Genomic DNA, 23,371 nt, shown 5'->3' with positions numbered 1-23,371 from the left:
GAGTATATAAAAAATCTTCAGCAGCAAGTTTGTCTATTGGAACTAGAAACCAGTTTCATATATCCTTTTAAAAAAAATTACAGTAGGCAAAAATTCAACAGTATATATTGTACGGATATCATGTTTACTATTGACATTAAGGAATGCATATAAATTATTCACTTTTGATACACTTGTGATCATACAGTTGCAGATAATAAACTCCTATCTCAATACTAAAAGGTCATGTTCCTTGACTATAAATATTAACACGGGAGCAGGCTAAGAAAGCTGCAAGCATTCCACCAAAAATTACATATGAGGCTGAGAAGATGGTGAGAGAAATGAAGGTAGTCATAATTGTACTTACAAATATTCATTTCAACTATGGACAAAATATGAAGAATAGTTTAATGCATTTAGTGTCAATTGTATCTTTTTTTTAACTTTCACTATTTCCCTATTGTATAAAAGCTTTCATGTTTGACTTTCTTCCTGTTTTCCCTGAAGGCAGTGACTCATATTGCAGTACAATTCCACAAGTGTCAGCAGCTTTCCAGGATTGTTTGCGTGTAAAGGTAGCTATTTGACTAGGGGAAACATCTCAGCCAATTCCAATCCCATCATCACTGAATGTTGACGCAAAGGAACTTGTCAGGGTTATTGGATAACAATTGGAATTGAGAACCTAAGTACTTTTTCTTTTTAACTCTCTCCTCCATCCCAGGATTGCTAAAGTCAATTATAGCACGCTCACTGACATTCTGGTTCAGGTAGCATATACCAGACAGTGAACCAGGCACTTCACTTGTCTATAAGCAGCGGATTTTCCCACTGAACTATTGGGAGGAGCTGCAGAACTCCTCCCAAAGTACCCCAAAGGTACCAGGAAATATAACATTTTCCCATTTGACTCGACAAAATACTGAACATTGACTAAGGCAAATGCAGTACTGACAAAGGGTCTATACCTGAAACAGTCATTCATCTAACTAATCTGTTGAGTATTTCCTGCACCTTCTAGCTTTGCAATTTAGCAACGGCTGATTTGGAAATGTCAACCTTGTAGCTCTTGAAAGATTTTATGTATGGCCTCAGGCTAGTAATTTGATTGATGTTACATCTACTCATTTTCAGTCCATCAACTAATATTTAAAAAAATAATGTTTTGCTACAAAGTGATAGTGTTTCTATCACTCATAATACGCAGATAAGAAAGGTCCTTTGGCCACCCTAGATCATACATCCAGGGGAAAAAAGAAGTCATCACATCTCAAAATCTAAGAAGTGGAACTTTCTTCTCCAGAGACTAAATGTAGTGGCATGCGGGAAAAGTGGCATATCCACTGCCGGCCACATTGGTGTGTTTGCATGCCAGATTGTCAGTTTTTCATTATATGTAGAACATAGAACATTACAGCACAGTACAGGCCCTTCGGCCCTCGATGTTGCGCCGACCAGTGAAACCAATCTAAGGCCCATCTAACCTACACTATTCCAATATCATCCATATGTTTATCCAATGACCATTTAAATGCCCTTAATGTTGGCGAGTCCACTACTGCTGCAGGCAGGGCATTCCACGCCCTTACTACTCTGAGTAAAGAACCTACCTCTGACATCTGTCCTATATCTATCACCCCTTAATTTAAAGCTATGTCCCCTCGTGCTAGCTATCACCATCCGAGGAAAAAGGCTCTCACTATCCACCCTATCTAATCCTCTGATCATCTTGTATGCCTCTATTAAGTCACCTCTTAACCTTCTTCTCTCTAACGAAAACAACCTCAAGTCCCTCAGCCTTTCCTCATAAGACCTTCCCACCATACCAGGCAACATCCTGGTAAATCTCCTCTGCACCCTTTCCAATGCTTCCACATCTTTCCTATAATGCGGCGACCAGAACTGTACGTAATACTCCAAGTGCGGCTGCACCAGAATTTTGTACAGCTGCAACATGACCTCCTGGCTCCGAAACTCAATCCCTCTACCAATAAAAGCTAACACACCATACGCCTTCTTAACAACGCTATCAACCTGGGTGCCAACTTTCAGGGATCTATGCACATGGACACCAAGATCTCTCTGCTCATCCACACTACCAAGTATCTTACCATTAGCCCAGTACTCTGTAATCCTGTTACTCCTTCCAAAGTGAATCACCTCACACTTTTCTGCATTAAACTCCATTTGCCACCTCTCAGCCCAGCTCTGCAGCTTATCTATGTCCCTCAGTAACCTGCAACATCCTTCCGCACTGTCCGCAACTCCACCGACTTTAGTGTCATCCGCAAATTTACTAACCCATCCTTCTACGCCCTCATCTAGGTCATTTATAAAAATGGCAAACAGCAGTGGCCCCAAAACAGATCCTTGCGGTACACCACTAGTAACTGTGCATGCACATGATCCACATCGGACCTCATGGCGGTCCGAGCTGCAATTTGTCTGCCCTACCATGACCTTATCAGAGCATCTTTCCGGGTGCCGTATTTAAGTCACATCCATTGACATAATTCACTCTCTGCAGCCCAGGACTGGTCATGGCGAGTGATGGCCAGTAAAGGAAAGTAGCCAACTGTCCCCAAATTTAGTGACAAAGTGCTGGGGTACTTCTGGCTGCTTTAGTTGCCCCATGCTTCTGCATTGTAGAGTGATCAGGATCCCTCCCATCGTGCTGGAGGAACATCATGTTCAGGTTTCCCTTCCCCCAAACACACCCTTTCCTCCTCTTCTCATTCTTGATCCCATTGTGATTGTGGTTGATATCCTAGACCTTCCCACTGACCTGTTTGATGTCCTGATGTCCAATGCAGACCCCTCCTCTCCTCAATTTGAGGCCCATTGTACTATGACTTACAGAGAGCACCCTCTTCCCCCCCCGGCATGAGACCACCGACAGCTCACGTTTACACTACTCCTTCCCCATCTGCAGACTGTAGATGCTTCCCCTGACTGTAACTGTGCCACCTGTGCTCCCATATGAAGCCACCAACCCAGGCCCGACATGTGTGAGGGAATGACCATGCCCTGCTTACCATGCTGGGCACACTGACATTGATAGACCCTCCCTCTCCCTGGAGTGGGACCAAACATAGAAACATAGAAACCCTACAATGCAGAAGGAGGCCATTCGGCCCATCGAGTCTGCACCGACCACAATCCCACCCAGACCAGGATGTGTTCTAAATTGTGGCATAAATCCATAGGAATGGCAGTGCTTTCTTTCAACATCCCCCTACCCCAGCCCCATCATGTGTATGTATGCACACTTCCCCGGTCTCTTTCCCCACCCTAGTCAAATGCCTGTGTGTGCCCTTCCCCAGTCTTTGCCCCCTCCAGCATGCATCTGTGTGCCCCCTTCTCCAGTCAAGCCTTTGTTCGCCAGACCTTTCCTTCATGTTCCCCACCTCTCCAACATCCCGCTGGTCTGAAATGGTAAGCCTTAACTCAGAGACTTCCATGCTGATCTTCCCTCCACAGCACAATACAGAGTCAGAGCAGCTGCATGCACAGCACAATGTTGGGGGAGGCAAGGGAAGGGGCTGGAGGGCAAGTATGGTTTTGCCAACGTCTAGGCACCAAGAGCACCTAGGACCTCAGGAGGGTGTGAAAGATAAGGGGCATAGCAATTTCAGGTGCCAAGCCCCAAAATCTAACTTTCACATCATTTTCCTGCTTGGTACTCCTCAGAACAAGACACCTTGCAGCTTCACTTTTCTCTCCAGGAACTTCCTCATATCCCCATCTGAGCAGCCAACACTCTCACTGACCATTATTTTGTTGCCCTCTTGCACTCATGATTCACAGTTGGCACCCACAAATGTTGTCCTTCCCTCCTAATCACACAAGTCTTACTAAGGCTCATAACTCTTTGCTTTGCTCCTTGCAAGAGGAGAGAGCACGTAACCTCGGGGAGAGGCAGAGATTCAAGACTCCACTGACAGGCATCTTGATGGCCACTTGGAAGAGTGTCTTGTTCCAGGAGGCTGCAGAAATCAGTGAAGACCTGCTGTGAAAACTTGAGTCTCCTGCGGCACTGGGTGCTCACACAGGTCAAGGCAGATGATGCCCTGCCTACAGACCCTATGCTAGAGGTCTCGCCTCCTTTCAGCTGGACCCCCATCCCCCTTTGCTGAGTCACATGTGGCTGCAGAGTAGATAGATGGTGTTGATGCTTCTCTTGTTCTTCAGGTGCAAAGTAGAGCTGCAGAAGCTGCTGATGGTGAACACTGTAAGAAGTTTAACAACACCAGGTTAAAGTCCAACAGGTTTATTTGGTAGCAAAAGCCACACAAGCTTTCGAGGCTCTGAGCCCCTTCTTCAGGTGAGTGGGAATTCTGTTCACAAACAGAACTTATAAGACACAGACTCAATTTACATGAATAATGGTTGGAATGCGAATACTTACAACTAATCCAGTCTTTAAGAAACAAAACAATGGGAGTGGAGAGAGCTCCCATTGTTTTGTTTCTTAAAGACTGGATTAGTTGTAAGTATTCGCATTCCAACCATTATTCATGTAAATTGAGTCTGTGTCTTATAAGTTCTGTTTGTGAACAGAATTCCCACTCACCTGAAGAAGGGGCTCAGAGCCTCGAAAGCTTGTGTGGCTTTTGCTACCAAATAAACCTGTTGGACTTTAACCTGGTGTTGTTAAACTTCTTACTGTGTTTACCCCAGTCCAACGCCGGCATCTCCACATCATGGTGAACACTGGCAGTGGGGAGGTACCGGGAAGGAAGTTGAATTTGACATTCACTTGTCAAGTGCTGAAAGTATCCTCTCGGTGAGCAGCAGTCTCTCAGCTGGCTGTGGTTGGAGCTCTTTGGTTTCACTCATCAAAGATTTCCCAGCCTGTCAGTTTCACTGACGAAGCATTCCCCACTGTGACCCTGATGAATTGCTGACCGCTCAGGAAATAGGTCCGCTGGCTGTTAAAGCCAGAATCATTAGTTAATTGCTTATCAGAACATTTAAATGCATTACAGTTTATTTATTAGTCACGAGTAGGCTTACTTTAACACTGCAATGAAGTTACTATGAAAATCCTCTCGTCGCCACACTCCGGTGCCTGTTCGGGTGCACTGAGGGCGAATTTAGCATGGCCAATGCACCTAACCTGCACATGTTTGGACTGTGGGAGGAAACCCCATGCAGACACGGTGAGAACGTACAAGCTCCACACAGACAGTGATCCAGCGGGGAATCGAACCCGGTTCCTTGGCGTTGTGAGGCAACAGTGCTAACCGCTGTTCTACCATTCAGCAGCTGTAGAGTTCCCACTATCCTTTAAACATGTATGCCCCCAAACCTGTTTCTCCTTACCTGTAACAATTCCCCTCACTCTTTCTGTGCTATTTACTGCCTGATATCATAGCAATATATAATTCTCAGAGTTCTCTTTCAAGGTTAAATAAATCAAGTTTTTCTAATGTTTTCTCAAGCTATCAATGCTCCAATTGGGAATCCCTCATTCTTTTTTGCACTGACTTAAGGGATGAAATGAATTAGTCTCTCAGAGGGATTTAGCAGAACCGTTAGCCATGGGCACAAATCCCATAAATCTCGCAAGAGGCCAAGAATAGGATTTGTGCTGGTGAGATTTCAGAACATGATCTTCCTGGGCCCTTCCTGACGATGCAATCAGGCTCACACCCAGGAAGGGAGTGAACTTGATTTATATGAATTTGAATCAATTACCATGTATTTGGCGGAGTTAACGTTGCATCTTCAGCCATCATTGGAGCTCCCCAACCACCAGGCATGATGTCACGTGGGCGTGGATCTCTACTGCTTTTTAATAATGGGAAGCAGGTGCCATAGCCTCTGAGAAGGAGGAAGGATGTGAGCACCACTGCCCTCCCCTAGGGGACAGAGCCCACTGACTGGCTCTGGAAAGAAGGCGGGGGAAGGGGCAGGGGGAATGTGGGTGCTGGGATGAGGGGTCATGGCTGGAGTGAGTAATCCTGAAATCTGCTGTCTGTTGTTTAAAAGTTCTCAGAGGGTGGACTTAGTCTACTGCTTGTGTCATGAGCGTATGGGGCGGTTGCAGGCCAAATTGTGTAGTGTGTGATGAGAGGTGGACCTAATGGGCTGGGTGGATGGGACCCTGAAAGAGGCAGAGTGGGGTTGTCGGGTAGTTGGCAGGCAGGTGGCAAAGAAAATATGGAATGGCTGCCTAGGAGTCTTGAGTGTGGAGGCATGACAGCAGTGAGATCTCTGAATGATGCAGCTTGAGTAAAAAGGATTCTTATTAGCTTTGCCTAGTCCTGAAGCAGGAAACAACTGTGCCCTCTAACATTCCTGAGACTCATGCTCGTCAAACTAATTGGCTGTCAAGAATTAACCCTTAACAATGTCAGCTGCCACAACCTCAAAGTCAAGGAATGGGATGACTACTCAGGGTTCAAGGCTAGACACTTATGGGTGATTTTCTCCTGCAGGAACACAAATGGGATGATGTGAGCTGGCCACCTGGCGGGTCAAGAGTTGATGACACCTGGCATGTGTGGGCACTGTGCCTAAGCAGGGAGGGCTTCCAATGCAGAGTGCTAAGAGGGCTTTGAAGATGCTGGTGGGAAGTCGGGTGCTGGAGCGGCGGCATGTGGGATCCAGGTGACATTCCAGGGGAAACGGAGGGTGGAATGCTGAGAGGAGACTGGGAGCACCTACCCTTGCTGAATGTAGTCGGTCATTCATCTTTGCCCTACATTGCACACCTGTCCACTTGGCCAAGTTGCTGGTATTCACTAGTGCTGCCACTGTGTCCCAGGTGGAATTTGTCACTCTGCTAGAGGGCCTCCTGCCAGCCTGAGGGTATATTGTAACCCACCTCTCCTCCACAACATCCAGCAAATGGCAAGGGCCCCCTAGATAAATATTGGAGCTGGTTTCCTAGCTGCCATCCTCCTGGCTTGAATGAGATCAAGTGCTGCGGGTCCATTTAAATGCAACTTCATTGAAGTGCCCAGATGACCCTAGGTGGTGAGCGAATCAGATGCTTTGTGTCTCATTTGTGTGGCATTTTTCACATGGGGACAAAATAATTTTTCCAAGAGCCAGTAAATTGTGGTTCAGATCACACCTATTTTTTCAGTGAAAATAAGATGTTGCCATTTTTTGGGAAAATTCTGTCCTGTGTTTAGAACCAAATACACACTCTAAAAGGGCTGGATGCTGGATGTTATGTTTCTTGGCGGTGTAAGGGAGACAGAATGAAAAGTGGCTCACTCGCTCTTTCCTGAAGTTTAGGCTGAGATGTCATGCGGCAGAGGGGTTATGTTGTGAACAGGAAGCCTGTCACAGCTACAAATTTGAAGGCTCAAAATAGCTTAACATTTAAAAAAAAATACAAATAGTGCAACCATCACCAGCAGGATTTGTTGCCACATTCACTCAAGGTCAATCTGTCAACTTCCCCCTTATTCTCTTGAAACCATTTGCAGAATATATTTGATGCCTATTTTTTTTCTTTGTCATACTTTGCACTTTTTTATATTAAATTCCTTCTGCCACGATTCTGCCCATTTCTGTGTTTGATCTGGATCCCTTGCTGACTATTGCAGTTTAACTGCCCCCTTTTCCTAATCCCAGCTCTACCCAATCCAGATTAGTATTCTATAAAAAAAACTCAGCAGTTTAAATTGACCTTCAAAATCAAAGCTAAACAATTATTATAAATCCATATCAGAATTTTCCACAGTCTATTTGAGATTTTTAAAGTCAAGGAATCTTTCCAAATGTTAAGTTTAAAAAAGCTATTCAGACAATAAACCAACTGTTGGAGATCTCAAAACAAATGGAAATTTACAGTTGTGAGCATCATCTAAGAAAATATTTAATTTCTTTGGGTCATGTTTGTTGCAGAGCTCTCAGTATGTTAAGTAAACCATATGCCTAAAACTAAATTCAATGAAGTGAATTTAGTGTAGTCTTTTACTCTTCCAGATGACCTGTCCTTATTGTGCCTCCGTTTATAATTGGTAAATTAATTCTAATTTGTGCTGAGGGTATTTGCATGCTGCAAACTGAGTTGAGAGGATCCAAAGCAACATTATCATGTTGGTATTTTTGTTTCCTGAAGGAGCTTCTTTTCAATTTCCAAAACGCACATACTTATTTTGTATGTTCTTGACAAAGAAATCCCTATAAAAGGCTAACGAGAAATAGTAGAAAGAAAAGAGAGCTGAGAAAATGATCGGATGAAAAAGCAGTTGCAGTAGTCTAAGGATAGATTTTAAAACTTGTTTAAATTTTGATTTGTTTTTAATTCTGAAAAAGGACTGGAGTTCTCAAAATCCTTATGAATTGTGTGTGACTTTTGTAGGATCTGCAAAGTGAAATCGAATTTATCCAGCTAGAAATGAAAAAGAAAGATGCCAGAATTACAATGTTACTCTCCGAGAAGGAACTTTTCTGTAGAAACCTTCATTTGGCACAAGGTGACAGCTATTCAATCATATAGTTTTTAAATATTTTGAATATATGGTATAAACTGTGTTATACCTGGCAATACAGTGTGATAAGTATGATACAAGTAAGACTAACCAGATACAGAATGAATACTGATGAGAAAGACCTTTTGGCCCATCTTAGTTTATCTACCGAGTAAGACCTTGCATTCACTTTGAATTTTTCTGGAATAATTTCAGGATCTTCACCACCACTATTCAATCCAGAGTTCAGTTCCATACATTGCTCACTTTATGCAAAGAAGAACTTCCAGATATCACTCGTAAATTTGCCTTTAATTAGTTGAACTTGAGCGACTTTGTTCTGCTTTCACAATTTTGTTTTTTATAAGAATTCTGGGTTTTCATTGTTGATGGGGGGGGATAATATTCCAGCCATAATGTTCTGTAATGATGGGTGATCTTGGTTGGGGAAACACCTTCCTCATTATGACCACTTTTGTTTTAAGATTTAAAATGTGGGGTTGTAGCAAGTACATAGTATTATATAACATTTGCAGCACACAAACAGGCTCTTCAGCCCAAGCGCCTGCCAATATTTATGTTACACACTAGTCCCCACCTTTCCAAATCCAGCCCCATCAACATATTCTTCATAGAAACAGAAAAAATAAGAGCAGGAGGAGACCATGTGGCCCTTCGAGCCTGCTCTGCCATTCATTATGATCATGGCTGATAATCCAATTCAATAGTCTGTTCCTGCCTCCCCCTCCCCCCCCCCCCCCCCCCCCCCCAATATCCTTTGATCCCTTTCACCCCAAGACCTATATCCACCTCCTTCTTGAAAACATATAACGTTTTGATCTCAACTACTTTCTATGGTAGTGAATCCCACAGGCTTACCACTCTCTGGGTGAAGAATTTTTCCTCATCAGTCCTAAATGGTCTACCCCATATCCTCAGAGTGTGACCCCTGGTTCTGGACATCTACACCATCGGGAACATTTTTCCTGCGATCTGTTTAAGTTCTGGAATTGTAGAATCCCTACAGTGCAGAAGGGGGCCATTCTGCCCATTCAGTCCGCACCAACTACCCAGCCTGATGACAGAATTTCTCCTCCGCCCTATTCCTGTATCCCCACATTTACCATGGCTAATCCATCTAACTTACATGGCTTTGAACTGTGGGACGGAACCGGAGCACCCGGAGGAAGCCCACGCAGGTACTGGGAGAACGTGCAGACTCCACACATAGTTACCCAAAGCCGGAATTGAACTGGGTCCCTGGCGCTGTGAGACAGCAGTGCTAACCACTGTGCGATCATGCCGCCCACTGGTATTCTAGTATAATTCTAGTATTTTTTGGCCTCTTCTCCTTTATACTGCAGAGACCAGAATTATTCATAGTACTCCCAGGTGTGGTCCAACCAAAGTTCTTTACAAGTTTAACATAACTTTCCTACTTTATAATTCTATCCCTCTTAAAAATTAACCCCAATGTTTCATTAGCTTTTATTTTAATGATCTGTGTATTTGTATTCCCAGATTGCTTTGTTCCTGTACCCCATTTAGACAATTATTTTCAAGGTGGTGTAGCATCTTTTTTCAGATTAATGTATGCTGAACATTTTGAATAGCTTCAGGAGTTTATCTATTCAGGAGGTTAAAAACTAGGCACTAAATTAATGGGTGCTGCACTAATAAGCCTCAACTGTTTGAAAACCTGGTTTCTGGCCTGCGATTTTGGATCGAATTGATGATTATCCATATTTAAACATGCCTACAGGCACTAAAATATGTTTTGCCCTCAAACATGAGAAGCAATTTTCATGGAACAGTATATGTTGCCTGCATTCCCATTTCCACAAAGTGTGGAATGCACTGACTTGTGCACAATTGCTGTTTCAAGATGGCTCAGGAATTGAGGAAGGGACCACAGGATCTCAGAGGCTCCAGACGCCCTGGTGGAGGAAGTCCCGAAAAAAGGGATATACACTACCAGTGTAGTACACCAAATTCTCTTGTCCCTCTTCCTTGCAGCAGCTGATGTGTTCTGCCTAGCCTCATCTCCTCCCCTTTCCTCCTCTAGATCAAGTTGGACTCCTAGAAATACCCATGACCGAGCACTCCCAATCTCCTGAAGCCTTTACAAAGAAAAGTAGATCAGCACTCACTCTCTTTAAATAGAGCCCTCAAAGAATTTCTAGGAAAAACTTCATGACAATGGGCAGTACACCTCAACTTAATATTTCAGAACATACAATGAGTGATTAAGATTAGTGTTTTTTTTCTCCCAGAATAGTACTCTCCAACATTATTAACATTACCCCTCAAACCATAAGTTTTCTTGGCCTTTCAATCCGTAGAAAAGGGACACTATAGGCTCTCTCTTTCTGCAATATAAAGGAACAATAGGAAATCAGTCCCTTGAGCCTGCTCTGCCAGTCAACTAGATCATGGCTGATCTCCCACCTCAACACCATTTTCCCACACTATCCTCATATCCCTTGATATCTTTACTATCTAGAAAATGTGTTTACATTATTGTGTTTTGAATTGAAGAAAACTGAAAATATAGTTTTATTATTTCTAAACTGAATTGGAAAAAGGTGACAAAACATTTTTAATATCCAATACCTTCTGCTTCCCATGCTACAGAAGCTTTATTAATCTGTTCATTGGCATTGAAGTACATAAAGACTAAAGATATAATTCCAACAGATGCTCATTCCAGCGAAAGGAAATTACTACGCGAGGAACTGCTTCAAATGAAGAAACTGAAGGAAATTGCTAACCGGGATATGGCTTACAAGGAGTCTGAACTAGTGAAGATCAAACAAGAGCTGGAAAAGACTACTGCTGCAGTAGCAGATGGAGGGCGTCAAGTCTCATTGCTAGAAATGCAGGTATGTTTGACTGGAATTATGGCATATTTATTTTGGTCATGATGTTGTAGCTTTTTAAATGCATTATAGATTGAAGATGTAATTATTTTCAAAAAAGGATGCTGTTATAAGACCAAAAGCATTTTTTTTAGATTCATTCATGGGATGTGGGCATCACTAGCTAGACCAGTATTTTTGTCTATCCCTAATTTCCCTTGAACTAAGTGGCTTGCTAGGCCATTTCAGAGGACAGTTAAGAGTCACATGTAGGCTAGACTGGGTACGGATGACAGATTTCCTTAACTGAAGAACATTAGTGAACCAGATGGGTTTTTACGACAATGGACATTTAAGTCCAGATTTTTATTTAATTCAAATTTCATCATCTGCCCTGGTGGGATTTGAACCTGGATCCCCAGAGCTTTAAATTGGGTCTCAGGATTATTAGTCCAGTGACAATACCACTGTGCAACCACCACCTGAGTGGAACATTGGAAAATCGATTACGTTGTAACAAAATGCTAAAAAACATCAGAAACCATGTGCAATAAATATACAAATAAAATCAATAAATTAACTTAAATTATTAGAGACAAGACAGCTATAATTAATATATATGCATTCTTCAAATTATTTTTAAGTTCAGGCTGACCTTGGTGAGAATATTGCATGTGAAGTTTAAAGTTACAATAAATGTGTAGTGCTAAGCGGATTTTTTTGGATACTTAAGTATTCTCGTCTGTTGCCATCCTTCCGATATGCACTTAAGAAAACCTACATTAGCATCTTATTTCAGATCATTAGCTATTAAAATGTTTTATAGTTGTGTAACATAATCATTTTGAGTCTGCACATTTATCATGTGACAAGACAAGACACTTCTTTGTTAAAAGCAAATATGTTTAATTTGTTTGTGGGAATTATTACAAAACTATTGGCTTCTGACAATGCAGGATGGTCTGTGGGATGCAACAGAAGGAAAATGAAACATAATGGCTGGAATTCTTGGGTTTCATTCACCCCACTACCACTGCCAGCGTTCAGCCAAATCCCTGTTCACAGCAGTGGGACTGGAGAATTCCAGCTGCGAGCAAGGTCGGAGAATTCCGGCCGATATCTCCATTTCTACATATTATTGAAGAGATTGACAGGATATTTATCATTTTTTTTCCATCCATCTACAGATGTACCTGGAGGACGTTGTTCAAGGGGAAACCTGAATACATAAACATGCTAGTTAAATGTGAGATTTAAAGGCTGGTCTCAGTTTGGAATCTAGGGCTGTAGTTTTGTAATTGTTAAATTAATCATTTTTAAAAATTGACTTAAGCCTCTTATTGAAACCTAAGCAAATGAAATTTGTTTCTAAGGTTGGTTCTATTCCAGAGAGGTGACATGTGTCTCCATCAGTAATCCATATTGAACTAAAAACAGGTACATCTATAGACAGAAGTAGTAAAAGATAGGAATTTGTAACTTTTCACTGGCCAGTTCTAATCGTGCACTTTTGGGATACACTGATGTCTGGTTATTGTGAAGCAATTTTATGACAACTACTTTGTGGGGAGGCTATAGTCTAGTGATATTATCGCCAGACTATTAATCCAGAAACTCAGCTAATGTTCAGGGGACTCGGGTTCGAATCCTGTCACAGCAGATGGTGGAATTTGAATTCGATAAAAAAAATCTGGAATTAAGATTCTACTCATGACCCTGAAACCATTGTCGATTGTCAGAAAAACCCATCTGGTCACTAATGCCCTTTAGGGAAGGAAATCTGCCTTCCTTACCTGGTCTGGCCTACATGTGACACCTGATCCACAGCAATGTGGTTGACACTCAACTGCCCTCCAAGGGCAACTAGGGATGGGCAATAAATGCTTGGCAGCCAGCGAAACCCATGTCCCACAAATGAATAAAAAAAAGTGACTTCAGGCTTTTAATATTTTAATTTTGATAACATTATGAGATGCTTCAATTTGAAAAGAGATTTAGGTAAATTATTTATAGAATGTAGTTTCTTAACCCAAGGTGTAGCTTTGTGGCAGTAAAAGCATTAATGACAGAATAACGATTACAGCTTGCTTATGTATGTGCATACTGCATGCCCAACCGGGAGAATAGTGTTCAAAAGGGGAATTAAAATCTCTGCAACTGATATGTTCAATTAGATGCATAAAATTGTGAAGACTACAATTTGTGTGTCAAATGTAAGTTTCTTTCCCATCAGTGGAGAGGGAGGGAATGTGATTTGTGGTAAAGTGCAAGCCAGTAATTATCAGATTAACAAAGAAATATAGGAGAATCTAATTGATGAAATATTTTCGAAAGTATGGGTAATAAAGTGTTGGAAATGTCATAATGTCATAATTCTCAATTATGATACATCACACCATTCTCATTCTGATGTTGTTTGATCTGCTGTTAATTTCAGAATTTTTGGTACTTATTCCAGAAGTATGGTCATCTTGTGGTGCAGTGGGTAGCATCTCTGCCTCTGAACCAGAAGCTCCAGGTTAGAGCCTCACCCCAGTACTTGATGGCCAAAGAAGTTCAAAATGCTGGTCAAGCAGTTTGATTATCAACCTGCAATTCCTTTACTGCCATTGGGAGGCAGTAAAAGCAGGAGAGATTCCTGGTCAGCCAGGTGATGGAAAGAAAGTTGGAGCTTCTACCATGACTGTCCAAACCTCTGGACTACAAAACGCATGTAAAAGTGCATGTTATCTGTAAAACAATGCCATAGTTTCAGAGGTGGGCTTGGATTTGATGGCGTCTGCAAGAGCAGTCTAGGTGGCAAGTGAGACTGCATAGTCATGGGGGAGGTCACGCACCCCATTTCCACAAGCAAGAAAATTGACCCTTCATTTAATTAGCAGTGGCAATGGATTGAGTGAGGTAACCTGTCCAAGGTTTATTAGCCTTATTATTGAGCTACTTAAAAGCCATTATCCCTGAGCCCACTGGGATACACAGGGATTCTCCTGAACTCTCACAAGTCTTCCGTGCCTCCGGAAGGTTCACCCAGCAAACCCTATTGGATTTGACAGTAAATACCAAGGTCCTTTCAAAGGCACTTAGGCCTGAAATTTGGAACAGAGGTGCCTACTGACATCTAACCCCCATACCCTTCCTCTTTGGCGACCCCGCCCCCGCACTTGCCTGTCTCCAAGGATCTAGCCGTGATCACTGGTGAAGACTTCAGAACATTACTGCAACGGCCACTGCTCCTGATGGCGGTATCGGTACTATACAGCTGCCGTCCTCTCATTGGCCAGCATGTCTAGGGGATGGGATTTCTGTCCTCCTGGGGACATAAATCTGTATGATATTCGATGAAGTGCCTGATTGCACTTAGTGTCAGGCGACCTTGTAGAGGTGACACAGATTTCCTACTGGTTCTTCCACCAGTTTGTTGAAATCACATAACCTACCTTATATTCCACCCTACATTCCTTTTTATACACGTACTTTTATACTTAAAAAAATTAATTTTTTGGTACATTAACGATTTATATTTTTAGAATGTTACATTGTTTATGCATTTTAGACAACACAGAATTATTTCAGTGGGTGAACTTTCAGAGTGATGTGTCTTGCGCGAGAAGACGTCTTTCACATATCATGCTGGGCGGCAGAGCCTAAACACACCGGCAAAGCCCAGCTGCACTACGATTGGGGTGCCATCTTTAAAGGGCATCTTGATCCAAACAGCAATAACGCCCCCCCCACCCCAGCCACCCTCAGCCCACCATGGAGGTTTCAGGGGCTCCTACTCCACACTTCCCCATCAGAGCTGACGTTCATCTCAGAACCACCTCCCCCCCCCCACCCCACTGTGCACTCTTCGGCCTCTGCCCCCCCACCCCAGCGATCATCGGCCTCTTCTTCCCCCACAGTCAGAGGTGGCACTCACCCACCTCTGCCCAACTACCCAGCTACCATTGCAGGCATCCCCTTCTTCACCATCCACTCCGGCCCACCACTGCATCATATAAATGAACCCCCCCCCCCACTTCCCTCACCATGAGGCTACCACTGGGGTCCGCCCCTTGGTACAGGTTGGCACTGCCAAGGTGGTATGGACATTAGGACCTGGCAATGCCTACCTGTGTTGGGGGCATTGCCAGGCCACTGGGGCTATACTCACCCTTGTGCCCAAGGGGGAGTTCCATGACAGGTTCACACCTGGTTGAACCTGTTGTAAACCGTGTCCACACGCTATCACATTGGTGCAGTTTGAAGATGTGGGATGGAGGAAGGGGGTGTGTTAATATTTTAAAAATATTGAAATGTAAGTAAATCAGGTTTATGCCCATTGTGAGCCCATACATTAGGACCACTATTATCCTATTCAATTATTTGCCATGATTAGTTATTTACTCAATTAAAATAACAGGGACAAGCTCTCATTTCACAAATATTGTGAAAATTGTCGCACCTGCTTTTGGTGGCCTGAATTGACTGAGGCCTCGGATGGTGTATGCCATCAATAAATAGCACCTTTAAAACAATAAAACACTTCAGGTGCTTCACAGGAGCATTATAAAACAAGATTTGCCACCCAGGGTCTTGAGATTTTAGGACAGATGACCAAAAGCTTAGTGACAAGGGTGGGTTTAAAGGAGCCTCTTGAAGGAGGAGAGAATGGCAGAGATGTGGAACAGTTTAGGGAAGGAATTCCAGAGCTTGAACCTTGGCAGCTAAAGACATGGCTACCAAAGTTGGAGTAATTAAAATTCGTGATGCTCAAAAAGCCATAATTAAATGATCACGGATACCTTGGAGGAGGTTACAGAGATAGAAAGAAGAAAGAGATCTGAAAAGAAGGATAAGAATTTTAAAACTGAGGTATTGCTTGACCAGCAGGTCATTGAGTGCAGGGGTGATGGATGGGTGCACAGGGTCTGGTGTGAGTTAGGACATGACTAGCGAAGTTTTGGATGACTTCAAGTTTAAAAATGATCGCTGGAAAGATAGTGGATTTGACACTTTTGCTGAAAAATGATTTTGCTGTTTTATCAGTTGCATATACATTTTTTTTTAAAAATTTCATTTTAAGCTTAATCAGCATGTTGAGAAGCATCAGACTACAGAGGCTAAGCTTGGAGAAAAGAAGTCAGAATTAATCAAGACCCAGGTTGCCCTTCACCAACTTGAGGAGAACTACTATACCAGTACCGCATCCATACAAGACCATATTGCTAAAGAACTGCGGTGAGGAGATTATGGATTTTCTTTATAGTGTGATGAGCTTTTAAATTGAACTCAATCCACTTTAAACATTTACAGTAAAGCAGAAATGATTGATGGGAATAAAAGTTTTTAACCTCTAGCATCCTGTACATACATATGTATAATTTTATACACCAACAACTATTCCCTAAATAGACTACAGTGCTGATGATTGAGTATTTTTATTCTAAAAATTGAATTATCAGATGATCAATATTCTATCTTTATCACTGAACTCGTGATTGGTCCAAGGATTAGTGGCAAGATTTGTTCTTAGTCAATTTACACGTCCCATGCTATGGCAGTGAAATAAATCTGGTTACAGTAATAAAGCTACTGATATTTCCACATCAGGAACAGATTTATTGGACAAGTTTTTGCTAGAACAGGGCATCTTGCAGCATGTTCCACGAGTTGATTTTTTTTTCCCCTAGCCCAACAGCTTAAATGTTTTGCACCATAAATTTTTGGAAATGCAAGTTCCAACGGGACAACAAAGTTAATTAGACTAAAAATACAAATGTTGGAAATACTCAGCAGGTCAGGTAGCATGTGTAGATAGTAAAACTGAGTTAATGCTACAGTTGATGACCTTTCATCACATTCTAATAAAAGGTCAACAATCTAAATATATTTGCTTGTCTGTGCCAATTCTCTACATGATGGGCTAATGGTCTCCTTTTGTGCAGTAACCGTTATAATGAATCTATGTGTATACAAGGAACAGTTTAAAATGTTTATATAAATAACAAGCAAATATGGAATATAACAGAATATGCTGGACTTATGACCTCTCATCAGACCTGAAACATGAATTCTCTCTCTCTGTAGCTGCTCTCAGACCTGCGGAGTACTGAGAACTTGCATTTCCAGCAATTTATTTTCTGTCTTTAGTTCAGATTTCCAGCATCTATAGTATTTTCCTTTTGTACAGTAAATATCGATCCCACTTCTCTTTTTCCCACATTAATTTTCTACCTGTTATATTTTTATTCTAGATTTCCTTCCATCTAAATTAACTTTTTTTTAAATGTTGAAACTTTAACATTTTTTGTCTTTCTAACACAAATTTCATAAATCCAGAGATATTGACAACATGCAGAAGGCTATTGTGGCTGCGCTGATTCCTTGCTAGAGCAATGTAAAACTAATCTCACTGTCCTGCCAGCTCTTCTGCTTAAAATGTCATTTCCCTGTTTCCTCAAAAGGTGCACTGGTTCCTTTAGTGCAAAATAATTAATACGCTAAGAACTCTATGCAAAAATATATTTCTTTTAAATTTTTGCTCTCCTTTTGTCGCAATTTTAAATTGATGTCCCCCTATCATTGTCAAACACTTCATAATTAAAGCAAAAATTCTAATGTCCCCCAACTTCCATTGTGGGTGGTCACAATATTTTAAGTCCCTCCTAATATCTATAGGCATCATTGCTGATATCACCATTTTGGTAAATTTATGTTGCGTACATTTCTTGGCTTTAAAGTCCGTTCTATAATGGGGACATCTAAAACTACACCCTATAGTCTAACTCTAGCCTATTATCCTGCATAAATTTATTATCTCTTTGCTCATGTACTTATGCCTCTATTTAGAAAACTCGGAATGCCATTGGTCTTTTTATGTCAGAATGCCTTCAAAGTGTAAGTGCGGGTAGATTATATGTGTCTTCCTACAGTCTTTTACAGTCCTTTTCATTGTTGTGATAGGACAGTGAAAGACTGTCCAGTCTTCGACTCGGCGGCACAGTGGTTAGCACTGCTGCCTCACAGGGCAGGGACCCAGGTTTAATTCCTGCCTTGGGTGTCTGTCTGTGTGGAGTTTGCACATTCTCCCAGTGTCTGTGTGGGTTTCCTCCAAAGATGTGTGGGTTAGGTTGTTTGGCTATGCTAAATTGCCCCTTGGTGTCAGGGGGACTAGCAGGATAAATACATGGGGTTACAGGGATAGGACCTATTGTCGGTGCAGGTACGATGGGCTGAATGGCCTCCTTCTACACTGTAGGGATTCTATGAAGACATGGGTGGAGTGGGGTTTAATGTACAAAAATCAGTTTCATGCCAGTGTGAATTTCCCATGGGATCTTCCACTGGTGCCTGCCATGGCAGATTGGGAAATCTGTTGGAGGCTAGTGTGAAACTTATTTGCATCCCACTAATGGGATGCCAATGAAGGCCTGATCGCCCATGCCCAATTGTCAGTGTTACCCGCAGGATAACATGCAGGTGTGAAATATGTTTGGAACAAAGTGGCGTTAAGATGTCAGGCTCCTCTGGAGCTGTTTTTGGAGTGCAGGATGGAGACTAATGGCAACCCTGGAACACTCCCGAGTGGAGGGGAACATCTGCAGGTGGACCTTCAGTGTGCTGGAGGGGCTCCAACTTCCAGCCTCAGAATGTTCCTGGAAATCCATCTTCATTTTCAGGAGGTCCAACTTTTTTTAGTATTGGGCCAGTGATATTGGGAGCCTAATCAAGATGGCACATAGAACAGTAGACTATATGCCAACAGACCTGCTCTGCTGCAGAAAATGCACAAAACCCCCAGGTATATAATTAATCAGGTCAAGGCTGGAAGATTTTCCCATTGGCCTCTGCAAAGGGAAATACTCCATGTTCCCACCCTGCCACAGAACTTAGTCCCAGGATGGGAGAATTTCGCCATCCTTTATCTGACTCCTTTAATAAACCTCATTAAGGTCTGGTTGGCTCTAGCAAAACTGAAGCACAGTTGTCAAATTGTACAATTCACAATCTCTGCCCAAACCCTATCTTCAACTTTGTCCTTTTAAACTGTATTGTGCACACAGCTTCTTGTAAATGTGTCACCTCTGTTCTTCCCAGGTGCAGCTTCTTTGTATCAGGTCACAATGTGTCCACATCTTAAATTCAGTCCTGTTGGTACTGTTTGCAGGTCAAGGATCACTAGGTCACATGGAGCAGTATTTCTTATCATCCAAAACTGATCCCTTTTCAATTGATGCTAACTCTTATGAGTCCCTTTCGCACATTCTTAAAAACAACTGCAGATTCCAGAGACATTTTAAATAAATTACAAGTTTTAGTTACGGTATTGCTTCCAAGTCACAGGGCGTCACCCCCTGCATTTTATTAGGTCAGGTGATTAACAGACCTATTAAAAATCACATTTTCCAGGGATGAAATCAGCAGTCTGCAGCAAAAGCTGAGGGATAGTGTGTTGTTGGCAGAGGAAGATAAATTTCTCAGGAATAAAGTGGCAGAGGACTGTGGTCGCTTGACGAAGGAAAATGCCCACTTGCACTCTCGTGTGCTGGAGCTAACTAAAGAGCTGGAAAAGGTAGGTACATTTAAAGAATATCAACTGACTGTACTTTGAATGTTGTCATTTTGGTAATTACTGCGTGTAACTCTAATTAATCAACAGTGTCAAATGTGGCGATAGGTCATCCTGGCTTGAAACGTTGGCTCTATTCACTCTCCATGGATGCCATCAGATCTGCTGAGATTTTCCAGCATTTTATGTTTTTGTGTCATACTTGTTAATTTTATGTTAATATATTAAAGGCTAGCACTTTAAATGACCATAGGAGAGGAACGCCTGACTTGGAAGGGGGAGAAGGTTGATGGGTGAGGGGGGGGGGTGAGGAGGGGGGGGTGAGGAGGGAGGGGGGGGTGAGGAGGGAGGGGGGGGTGAGGAGGGAGGGGGGGGTGAGGAGGGAGGGGGGGGTGAGGAGGGGGGGGTGAGGAGGGGGGGTGAGGAGGGGGGGGGTGGTGAGGGGGGGGGGTGAGGGTGGTGTGATTGGTGCTTGGCAAATCTATGCTGTCCTACGCACCACGAAAAGCTGACGTACATTGAGCGGTATGTTGAAGGTCATTGCTACAGACCACATAGTTCTGCTAAATTTAAGAACTGTGTATAATTAAATATGTCTGAAAAAACTCCCATTCAAACTTGCTTTAAAAATTCTATTCCCATCTGTATTTTAATATGCTGGGTTTGCATGTTTGAAATTTGCAGTACTGTCAGGTAGGAAAGTTTGTGATTAGCACTGTTCTTTCATTCCTATGTTTAGGAGTGTGTGGGGGACAAACCTTTCTGACCCACCAGTTCCACCAGATTCAAACAGGCAAATGCAGCAACATAAAAGTATAACCAGAAGTCAAAAAATAGCATCAAACAGTGCTGTGGGAAGAGAAGTCATTGGAACTTTGTCGATTGAATAGGGCACAATATTAATTTTAGATGTCTTTCACCTAGTGGGCAGAATTTTTTATTCATAGTATCTGTTTGTTATATATTTAAGTGGTTGCATGATTGCTCTAAGAACTGATCATATGATTTGATGGTGATGCCTTTTTGGGTTTTTCCACAAGCTGCTGTTTTATTTCCTGTTCTGCGCAGAGAACACTTCTTTCAATAAACCTCGTGTGTGTTACCTTGAATCTAGGTGTGCAAATCACGGGGGTGATTCTCCTATCCTGCTGCACTAAAAAAGCAGTGGGGGCTGCACGGCTGGCGTTGCAGGGTCAGGGAGCTGGCCAACAATCGAGCTGGCCAGCAATCGAGAGGCCGGCAGATGGGGGCCACTACGCATGTGCCGATCTTAGCCCTGACAGATCAGCACGTGCACAATGGCCCGCTCAGCATTATGCTGCTGGCCTCATCAGCAGGGATAGGCCACGCCCACATGGTTTTTGATGTGAATCACGCTAGTGCACTCCTCAGTGCAAAGTGTGGGAGATTTTTTTTAAATTCCTGCAGAAAAAAACAGCGCAATTTACTCCAGTTTTTGTGAATTCGACACTTAAAATTTTTTTGGGAGAATCGCACACCGTCCGCCCCCCCCCTCCCCATAAACATCATGTCCTCTCTGGTGCCCCCTGAGCAGTGAACACCCTGGAAGGCGATGGCTGCCTGAGCGCTCACCTCCAAAATCCCCCTTGGAGATGAAGACTCCAGGTTCACGCTTATGTGAACCCGTTGTAAATGGCGCCAGCATGACATTAAGCCGGGGGGGGGGGGCGGGGTGGGAAGTCCCAGAGAGCATGCTCGCAAATTACATGCTAATGTATTAAAATTAGCTTCCTGGGACCCCGCGACGTGTTTCATGCTATTCTGCTGGCATGGGGGCTGGAAAATCGTAAATTGCACGCTTGCCAGTGAGAATCATGTTTCCAGAGTCTCTCCGGATTTTGCACACATGCCACTGAACCCCACAGGTTCAAAATCGACCCCAACAACTTTATATCGTAAAAGAGTGCGCTGATTGGTTGGCAAGTGGCATCTGATTGGTTGAGACATTGTCATGGAGAATACACCAGTTAATAGTGACTCACAATTAAGTGCCAAACATACTTTGAAAATTTAAACCAGGCAGGTCAAGACATTGCCCTGAGGAATGAACCAGCGAATGGCTATCACTTGTTTAGCTGAAACAGGCGCAATGCGTTCTTTCTGACAGCCTCTTTCAGAGTCAGTGGACATTACACTTGCTCCACTACCTTCAAAGTACTATATCAGCAATCCAGGATTTTTAGGTCTAGTTTTTATGTTACATTAGAGGCCTGATTTAACAATTAAGTCATGAGAATTTTTGTGGAAATGCTTACTATCTGTTTTGTGTGTGTAATAAATTATGTTTCTTGCTCAAAATTAACTAGGGAATAAAACATGACTTGCTGTAAAGATAGTTGATGAACTAGTTAGAAAATGCAGCACATCCAGCTTAAATAAACATGCATAAGCTCAGTATGTTAATTTTTGCCGCTTTCACTCAAATAAATACTTTGTGTGCAATTTCATTGGAAAACCAACATTTTTCCTGTTGTAGTTGAGTGCTCTTCTGACTAAAATTATAGAGCTGCGACAGCCAGAATTGATCAGTTAGTTTTTATATTTGCAAGTGGAGATCCCAATATTAGACATTAAGATTTTTTTGATGTTCTAGTAAACTTAAATATTAATTGTCTGAGGCCTGCAGACAGATAAATTATCTTTAGAAATTAAGGCTTAGAACTGCAGTTATTCTGAGATGAAAAAAATCTATTACAGATTCAAGCACTCAGGGATGAGAAGAATTCTAAGCATTCAACCAATGTCATACAGCTAACTTCTCTAAAGGAGCAAGAGAGACAGCTTGAACTGGAATTGGCCCATTTAAAAAGAATGATGGAGGAAGAGGAGAAAAAGGTTCTCAATGCCATGGAGCAGGTAGTATATAACCAACGTATAGAGTTCTTGAGTGATTCCTTCATAATTAATCTGAATGTAATTAATAATGGGACAATTTAAAAACTGATATTGCAACTAATTCACAGTTTATTAAAAAGAAACAATTTTAGAAATCATAGAAACCCTACAGTACAGAAAGAGGCCATTCGGCCCATCGAGTCTGCACCGACCACAATCCCACCCAGGCCCTATCCCCACATCCCTCCACATTTTACCCGCTAATCCCTCTAATCTATGCATCCCAGGACACTAAGGGGCAATTTTAGCATGGCCAATCAACCTAACCCGCACATCTTTGGACTGTGGGAGGAAACCGGAGCACCCGGTGGAAACCCACGCAGACACGAGGAGAATGTGCAAACTCCACACAGACAGTGATCCAAGCTGGGAATCGAACCCAGGTCCCTGGAGCTGTGAAGCAGCAGTGCTAACCACTGTGCTACCGTGCCGCCCACTTTTAGTGATTTTAAATAATGGACTTTATTTTCTATGTACTCGTTCTTTGTAAGGTTTGGAAGAGAATTTTTCATTTGGTTAGGCCTGTAAATTATAGTAATATGTTAATTACCACTTCTAATATATTTATGAAGGATGACAAGCAAGAGTGTTTGACTAATCTCAATCTGAACCTTGGTGTACGTGATTTC

At 42.5% G+C, this 23,371-nt stretch overlaps 1 protein-coding gene across 1 annotated transcript; it reads left to right on the top strand.

Annotated features, from left to right (window-relative positions):
- Positions 1–251: 251 nt before the first annotated feature.
- Positions 252–22,794, top strand: LOC144496132 (uncharacterized). The gene is made up of 6 exons (XM_078217116.1): positions 252–329; positions 8,309–8,423; positions 11,115–11,299; positions 16,341–16,495; positions 19,667–19,829; positions 22,545–22,794. The coding sequence occupies exons 1-6, from the start codon at positions 312–314 to the stop codon at positions 22,782–22,784; spliced, it is 876 nt and encodes a 291-aa protein (XP_078073242.1). The 5' UTR covers positions 252–311; the 3' UTR covers positions 22,785–22,794.
- The last annotated feature ends 577 nt before the right edge of the window (positions 22,795–23,371 follow it).

Source organism: Mustelus asterias, chromosome 7 (assembly GCF_964213995.1).
Source record: "Mustelus asterias chromosome 7, sMusAst1.hap1.1, whole genome shotgun sequence".
NCBI classification, from domain to species: Eukaryota; Metazoa; Chordata; class Chondrichthyes; order Carcharhiniformes; family Triakidae; genus Mustelus; species Mustelus asterias.
The sequence above is the reverse complement of the archived record's forward strand: the minus strand, read 5'-3'. Positions and strand labels throughout refer to the sequence as shown.